General features: G+C 37.0%; 3 protein-coding genes across 6 annotated transcripts; 1 reads left to right on the plus strand and 2 right to left on the minus strand.

The window, feature by feature from the left end:
• On the plus strand, positions 1-4,564 carry LOC103501926 (uncharacterized). 4 transcript variants are annotated; one of them, XR_540418.3, is made up of 8 exons: positions 1-624; positions 866-1,060; positions 1,153-1,392; positions 1,608-1,825; positions 2,200-2,451; positions 2,625-2,957; positions 3,290-3,713; positions 3,817-4,564. XR_540418.3 is itself a non-coding variant. In XM_008465691.3 (6 exons), exons 1-6 carry the CDS (start codon positions 270-272, stop codon positions 2,886-2,888), a joined length of 1,524 nt encoding a protein of 507 aa, XP_008463913.1. In that variant the 5' UTR covers positions 1-269; the 3' UTR covers positions 2,889-3,227. The 4 variants fall into 4 exon arrangements, 1 of the variants encoding a protein (XP_008463913.1); XR_540419.3 differs by having other exon boundaries at positions 3,321-3,713; XR_540420.3 differs by having other exon boundaries at positions 3,362-3,713.
• LOC103501925 (uncharacterized) lies at positions 3,313-5,624 on the minus strand. Its single transcript, XM_008465689.3, has 4 exons — positions 5,125-5,624; positions 3,999-4,306; positions 3,712-3,827; positions 3,313-3,620 (listed from the first exon to the last, which is right to left on the minus strand). The coding sequence occupies exons 1-4, from the start codon at positions 5,216-5,218 to the stop codon at positions 3,518-3,520; spliced, it is 621 nt and encodes a 206-aa protein (XP_008463911.1). The 5' UTR covers positions 5,219-5,624; the 3' UTR covers positions 3,313-3,517.
• Positions 5,625-5,810: 186 nt separating this feature from the next.
• LOC103501927 (adenylate kinase isoenzyme 6 homolog) lies at positions 5,811-7,437 on the minus strand. The gene is made up of 3 exons (XM_008465692.3): positions 7,097-7,437; positions 6,846-6,991; positions 5,811-6,195 (listed from the first exon to the last, which is right to left on the minus strand). Exons 1-3 carry the CDS (start codon positions 7,292-7,294, stop codon positions 6,009-6,011), a joined length of 531 nt encoding a protein of 176 aa, XP_008463914.1. The 5' UTR covers positions 7,295-7,437; the 3' UTR covers positions 5,811-6,008.

A 7,437-nucleotide genomic window follows, 5' to 3' on the forward strand; every position in this document is an offset into this window, starting at 1 on the left:
ACCACCCACCACCACCACCACCATCACCACCCTTCGCCATTGCCCTCTCACTTCGTCAACAAATTTCTCTTCTCCTAACCCCTAAAATTGAAGATTCTTCTCTTTCTCCTTTTCCCCTTTGCGTCTCATTCAAGCCTTTTCCAACAACATCACTTCCCTTTCTCTTTCTTTTCATTCCACACTGAATTTTATGCCACACTCTCTCATTCTCTTTCCACGTCCTCCGGCGACGCCATTCTACTTCTCTGCCAGTTGGATCTGCGGACGCTATGACTTCCGCAGTGCCGCCCTCTTATACTACTAGTCATCCTCCTGGAGTAGGAGCTTCTACCGGTGAGCCGGAGAATTTTGGAGATCAAGCTATGGAGTTTCTTAAAGCGGCTGGAGAGATGGCTCTGGAGTTCGGGAAAGGGTGTAGGGATATTGTGGTGCAGAGTTTTGGTGATAATGAATCTTATCTTGTGAAGACGTTTGGGAAGGGATCGTTCATTGAGAAAAGAGTGAGAGGACCTTGTGAGAAGGTTTTTGGTAAATTGCGATTCTTCAATGAGTATTTGCCTGAGGATAAGGATCCGTTTCATGTTTGGATGGTTATACTGTCCGTTTTGGTTTTGGTTTTAGCAGGTGAATTTCTGGACTTGTGAAGAATAGTAGGAATTAATTAATTTGAACTTCCTTCGCGTTTTTTTTTCGAATTTTGCTTCGTTTACTTACTTCGATTCTTGAATCCTTTCACGCTTCCAACTGTTTGAAGAATCTGAACGGAAGAATTTCCTTTCACTTGCGTTTTCGATTGTTGTCTTCTTGTTGACTGAGGAATTTCCTCTGGAGAATGTCTTCAATGATCTGGTTTGTTTATCTGCAGTTTTAAGTCTAAGTGCTGAACGGGATGATATTACCATCTCACCGATTAAGAAGATTTATATTCATCCTCCGAGCGCCAGGCGAGTTATGCTTCCAGATGGTAGATTCTTGGCTTACAAGGAGCAAGGTGTATCAGCAGAAACAGCTAGGTTTTCAATGATCGGTCCTCATACTTTCCTATCTTCTCGGCTTGCAGGTTGTATAGAAAGGGTTTAAGATTTTGGGAAATTTTTTGTTAAATTTGAACAACCTTTTCTGAACTTATTTTCCTACGATTCTTATCTTTAGGAATGCCTGGGCTTAAGTCTTCGTTGTTGGAAGAGTTTGGGATTCGCTTGTTGACGTATGATCTCCCGGGGTTTGGTGAAAGTGATCCTCATCCTCAAAGAAACCTTGAATCTTCAGCAATGGATATGTCTTTTTTAGCGGATGCTTTAGGTGTCAACGACAGATTTTGGGTAATAGGGTATTCCACAGGGAGCATGCATGCTTGGGCAGCTCTTAGGTATATTCCTCATAAACTTGCAGGTATGAATAAGGGAATACCATTTTTCTTCAGTTAAATGCTCAAAATTCAATGCTGAAAGTGTTACTAGAGTGGGATTTTTAAGCCAACTGAAAAAGAGAGAGAGAGAGAGAGAGAGACAGGGATAGTGTATGAGGATACCCAAATGCATTTTCAGAGTTTCAATGACTATATGTTGGTAAGAAAATTTCTGATATTAATTGGCATCGTCCTGCAGGTGCAGCTATGTTTGCTCCAATGGTTAATCCCTATGATCCAAGTATGACAAAGGATGAAAGACGTTGGACATGGCAGAAATGGAGTAGAAAGAGGAAATTTCTGTACTTCTTAGCTCGAAGATTTCCTACTATTCTTCCCCTGTTTTACCGTCGTAGCTTCCTGTCCGGGAAGCATGATCGGATTGATAGGTGGTTGGCATTATCACTAGGAAAAAGGGTGAGAGTCTGAGACGCTATTATCTCCAGTCACAGTTGATTTTTAATTGCGATCCTATTGTAGAAAGAGTGGCCTTTCCCCATTGTTGATGTTTAAACATCTATGATCTCGATATGCGAAGAATGTCTCCATTATATGCCGATGTCCAATTTCTTGTTTTGGTAATGTTGTCATGCACTCATGTGTAATATGTAGTTCTAGACATCTAATGTAAGGTCTTTGTACAAAACTTCGTAGTTTTTGGTCCAAGTCATTTAGGTTTTGTTAACTCGTTTTTTTCCTTGAGATTCACTTAGCTTTTGAGATTGCATAGAAACTTCACCCATGTAAATCATCACAGAGGATATAATCAGAATATTCTTTTCACTTTTCAGGATAGAGCTTTAGTTGAGGATCCAATCTATGAAGAGTTCTGGCAAAGGGACGTAGAAGAATCTATCAGGCAAGGTATTGCAAAACCTTTTGTGGAGGAAGCTACATTACTGGTATCAGATTGGGGTTTCAGGCTTCACGATCTCAGGTTACAGAAACTTCGAGTAAAATCCGTGATTCATTGGCTCAAATCTTTGGTAGGTGACGTCCAAGAGGAATTCACTGGCTTCCTTGGTCCAATACATATATGGCAGGTTAGACTTTGATTGATAATGTTCATCTTCCTCAAAATTTAACTTTTGGTACCTTTACAATTTTGATTTATTATTTATTATAACGAGTAGTAGCCTGCTGATTCCTTTTTGGAGCTGTCAACTGTACTTCGATTTGCCTCACCCCATTTGATCTCATATGTTCATTCAAACAGGGGATGGATGATATGGTGGTTCCACCATCGATGACCGATTTCGTTCATCGGATCTTACCAGGAGCTGCAGTCCATAAGCTCCCATATGAAGGCCATTATACATATATCTACTTCTGTGATGAATGCCATAGACAGATATTTACTACCCTCTTTGGAACCCCACAAGGTCAACTGAACATTTCCCGTTCTGTAGATCAATCTTCCTTCGATCGCGACGCAGAAGATCTTGAAGTTCAAACCATCATTGATTCTGCCACAGACTAAGAGATAGGTGTTGTAGCTCACTATAGATAATGTACATACCACACGATTGCTCTGTTGCTCCTCAACCAGGTACGGAGGAGAAAGATAGTTTTCTTTTTCATCTTTTCCCCTTTTTTGCCCCATTTCATTTGTTTTTTTTTTTGGAAAATTATGAGTTTAAGGGCAGTTGAGGGTTTAGTGAACATGGTATCAAAGGGGCAAGTTATATTACAAGCAATAGAAATATTACCAAATCAGAATCTTCTGATTCTTAAAACTTTGATTTACACCTTTACGCTACTTGGATGTCTCATCGAACACAAGACAATTGAATAAAAATTCAATTCATTATGCTTTGTAGATTATGTGAACACATAAGTGAAATTTATGTTTGTGATAGAAAATCTATTTCATTTTTTTAGTCTCTGTTGATGATAATTGATCATTTTGAAGATGGAAAGAGACTCATGGCAAATTTATTGAAAAAGAAACAGATCCAGAACGATGGCCTACAATAGATATTGTTCATTTCCCATCAATAAGAGATGAAGTAACAGAAAGTGGAGGCTAGGAAATCATCTGAAAGCCCTTCAAACCTGAATACAAGGGAGCGGTCGACACTTAAATCTTTGAAGTTTGAACATCTTCTTCTACTCGTTTGTGGAATGAAAATAGGCCGGTAAGATGGCCCTTGCCTCACCTTCGAGAACAAGCTCGTCACCATTCCTCAAACATTTTGTTTTGAATTTAGCCCTGAAAGACATTTGGCGTTCTCAAACCCGATGAAATGATAACTTGAAATTTGAATTTGAAAAGGTAGAGATTCGCCCAAGAACAAGCTTACAGGTATCTCTTCTTATTTTCTCTCAACTCGATTGCTTCTACTTGACCAACAATCTTCTCTCCGACATAAACCGGCAACTTAAAATTTAAACTTTGCGACACGTAGATGGCTCCGGGCTACAATCATCCTCAACATTATAAATCAGAGCATCTTCAAAGATTAGACCATCACCATACATTAAAAGATAAGAAGCATTAAATCAGTTGTAAGAACGTTTCAGGTGCCATTTCTCAGTCCCCTCACAAAGTTCTACTAAGTGTAAGAAAATGCAAACGGGGTAGACTTACATAATGAGAGGAAATGATATGAGGGAACATCGAAGCAACAAGCAAACCATGAACAAGACAACCGTTGAATCCAGCACGTCGAGCTAATTCGGGATCGAAATGCAGAGGATTAGAGTCATGACTCACTTTGGAGTATTCCAAAACATCTTCACTGGTGAATATTCTGTTATAGCTCAAGATATCTCCAACTTTGAGCACATTAGAAGTTGATGAAGAGAAGCATTTCAAAGAAGAAGAAATATGTGTTGAGAATAAACCTCTACTTAGCATTCTTGTAAATAAAGGACTTTTAAATATTTGCTGCAAAGCTGTATCAAGAAAACAAAGGGGCAAACATTAAAAGCGGTAGAGAGAAGAAAAATATGGAAGCACCTAAAAATGTCATACTTAAGTTTTCTGGGATGCATCATTCTTTTGTAATTAAATCGCTCATATCAAACAAGTAACTAAAATATTACATAAAAAAACCCAAAAGGATTCGTCTCAAAAGTTTTTGTTTCATAGAGATTTTTGTACGAATGACTCAATCACAGTGACTTTAAAGCAGAGTGAAACACCACTAAAAAGACCAATGAAAATAGACATTTTGCTTACATTATAGAGTACGTAACTATTCAGAACTCAATATCGTATTAGAGATATCTCACCCTTCACGAAATAGTTATAGCCCTAACTCGATGCTTGTTCAGGCACAATTTAAATATTGTGGTGAGACTTGGGAGAGCATCTACAAGCCCAATTTGTGAACCAGAAATTAAAAATGAAAATTATAATCGACATGAATCATTATGGCTACGACTATTTTCCAATGGATGAGACATTTTTAAAGTGATATTAAGTTCCAAACGGGTATGTGCTCTATGATTTAAGCAAACAGTTAGTTTTTCATTGGTTTTTAAGAGTGGGTCATGCCGACATTAACATCTCTATGATTGGATAATCTTATATAAAAATATCATATTTTAATTGTAGGGTGTAACTACTACAAGAATGCTTCACTAAGTCATTGAAATTCGAATATGGCATTTCATCAAACACCTTCAGGGCAAATTTTAGACGCTGCTTAAAAAATGGAGAATTGAAAGGAACAATTAAGGGATTTGGGAAGTGAAAGAAAGCAGATTACCTTTAATTACACGATTCTGAGAAAATGTCGAGATTCTGTCCTCTTGAAGAATATAAATGGGTCTAAACTGAGAGAATGGAGAGGAAGATAACATAGAGATGAAGGAAAGCCAAGAAAACAACACTATAAAAATCACTACCTACATTCTATAATCTTTTTTTTTTTCCTTTCTTTTGGAAAGAAATTGCAAGAGTGAGAAAAGGACTAAAGTGGTAATTTCATAGAGTAATAAATATCTAGGCGTAAAAACATACTTCGTCCTTGATGATTATTTTTAACGAACACTTGTTAACTTTTAAATTCTAGTTTCAAAGAATGAAACTTGACTTCAGAACTAAAAGTTACAATGTAGAGATTGTTGTTATTATTTATTTCATCTCAAATGATTAGCATATTTTCATCTTAGTTATATGAAAGATATTTGAAATGATGTTTTGTACGTTTCACAACCTCAGATCGATATTCAATTTATTGTAAAGAAAAAACTAAACAAAGACTTCTTTTTTCTTTTTGGAACAAATTTCAAAACTTGGAAGTAAAAATGAAAACTTTATAAAGTGGAAAAGAATGTTTTGAACCTAAAATTTAATATTCAATGCAACACTGTTGAATTCTTCCTCAAATTCTTCAACAATATCCAATTAGGTTTCAATGATAAACATTGGTACAAAGTAGATAAAACCTGATTAAAAAAAAAGGCCCAACTTTCTAATAATCCAACAATGTAGAATCGAGAGATATACAACTACAAAGATAAGGCTAGAAAACCAATTGCATCACAAGCAGCAAAGCCTACTTTCTTTTACTTTACATAAAATTAGAATCAAGAAAACAGATGAACACTCCAAAAGTAATCTCTTCTTCTTTGTTTTCTTTATCTGTTTTTAGCTTACAGGTTGCCAATTGTTGACCCAATTGGCCAAGGTTTCAACATTTGAAGCTACATCTTGTACAGTGTCACTCCTTAGAGCCACCACTATGTTCTCTTCATAATTTTCTTTGGCCTCTTCAAGTAATATCTGAAAGATTTCACATTCAATATTGTTCGAAAGCTTAGCTCCCTCGTATCCCCTGCTTGCCATAAACAGAATCGGAAAATTGTCAGAAATAACCCTTTTTAAGTTTCATCTTCCACAACTAAGACATGAAAGCTTGCTCAAATAGTTTTTCTTCGTGCTTTTCAGCTGAGATTGACCATCAAGGTTTATATGAAAAGTTAAGTTTTCATGAAGACCGAGATTCATATAATGTTTCCAAAATTTACTTGAGCTTTCTCGTCTTTTCAAAATTTGAAAGTCACACTGCCAGAATGTAAGGAGAACCAAATATTATAAGAAACTTAGAAAAATGGTACAATATTCATCCCCACAAATTTGTACCGAAAAAGACCAAAAGAAATGTTAGTTAGTTTTGGGCTTTCTCAATGCAATCTTTTCAAATCTTATAACTCTAACCTTTCTCAACTATTCTCCTTAGATCTTTTCCAAATCTTTTATAAAAGCTTGTATAATCTCGCAAATCTCATTCACAATGTTGCTTTGAGATAAAAAAGATTAAGATTTGAGAAAATTATGTGATCAATTGGTCCTCGTGACAAGATGAAAAAGGTGAACTTTTTATACAAATTTTTTGACAATTTCACAACAAAATCCCTCGAGCAAGAGAGTCATAATGGACGAACAAACTAACAAACGGCAGAAACATGCTTTAATTTCTTTTACCTCTTCGTCAATCGGTCATACAAAATGGAGTTCTCAGTTTGGAGAACGACAACGCGATCAAACCACCGCTCGGGAAAAAAATCACAACCGTGATAGTCCACAATGACTCCACCTTCTTCCATCAAATCCTCCAACTCATCGCATACCTGAGAATTTCGATACAACGGAAAGACCATTAGAATTCATAATTAGCATACAGGGGGAACGAAATTAGAAGTTCAAGTAAGGATTAAAGAAGAAAAAAACCCAACCAAATCTTCGTTGATAACATAGCATTGAAGTTCGTCGTCCCAGCCATCATGCAAATTCTTCTCCTTCACAAGATCGCCGATGGAGACATGACGGAGTTGAGCGGCGTCTGCTAAAGCAGATGAAGTTGTTGTCTTGCCAGTTCCCGGAGTTCCGGTGATCAGTATGTTCGGCCTCTGCCTCTTACGATCTTGAGCCATTGCAAATTTTGGGGCCTCCTGATTGTGAGATTCGAAAGATGGGAGAAGATGAAAGAGGAGATTGGATTGAAAGTGAGGTGAGAGTAAATCTTTGGTTGTGGGGAGAAAGCAAAAGAATAGACAGAGAGTGCTAGGGTTTATTT

This window comes from Cucumis melo, chromosome 11 (genome assembly GCF_025177605.1).
Source record: "Cucumis melo cultivar AY chromosome 11, USDA_Cmelo_AY_1.0, whole genome shotgun sequence".
Taxonomy (NCBI): Eukaryota; Viridiplantae; Streptophyta; class Magnoliopsida; order Cucurbitales; family Cucurbitaceae; genus Cucumis; species Cucumis melo.

What these genes read in the sequence shown, in the direction of transcription:
- LOC103501925 (XM_008465689.3), bottom strand. Translation starts at nt 5,218, where the DNA reads ATGTTATCTTCCTCTCCATTCTCTCAGTTTAGACCCATTTATATTCTT. An exon ending in ATATCATTTCCTCTCATTAT is followed by an intron (nt 3,828 to 3,998) that starts GTAAGTCTACCC and finishes GGATGATTGTAG; the next exon opens with CCCGGAGCCATCTACGTGTC. An exon ending in GAAAATAAGAAGAGATACCT is followed by an intron (nt 3,621 to 3,711) that starts GTAAGCTTGTTC and finishes AATGTCTTTCAG; the next exon opens with GGCTAAATTCAAAACAAAAT.
- LOC103501927 (XM_008465692.3), bottom strand. Translation starts at nt 7,294, where the DNA reads ATGGCTCAAGATCGTAAGAGGCAGAGGCCGAACATACTGATCACCGGA. An exon ending in ATGTTATCAACGAAGATTTG is followed by an intron (nt 6,992 to 7,096) that starts GTTGGGTTTTTT and finishes CGAAATTCTCAG; the next exon opens with GTATGCGATGAGTTGGAGGA. An exon ending in TATGACCGATTGACGAAGAG is followed by an intron (nt 6,196 to 6,845) that starts GTAAAAGAAATT and finishes TATGGCAAGCAG; the next exon opens with GGGATACGAGGGAGCTAAGC.
- LOC103501926 (XM_008465691.3), top strand. Translation starts at nt 270, where the DNA reads ATGACTTCCGCAGTGCCGCCCTCTTATACTACTAGTCATCCTCCTGGA. An exon ending in TTTGGTTTTGGTTTTAGCAG is followed by an intron (nt 625 to 865) that starts GTGAATTTCTGG and finishes GTTTATCTGCAG; the next exon opens with TTTTAAGTCTAAGTGCTGAA. An exon ending in CATTATCACTAGGAAAAAGG is followed by an intron (nt 1,826 to 2,199) that starts GTGAGAGTCTGA and finishes TTCACTTTTCAG; the next exon opens with GATAGAGCTTTAGTTGAGGA.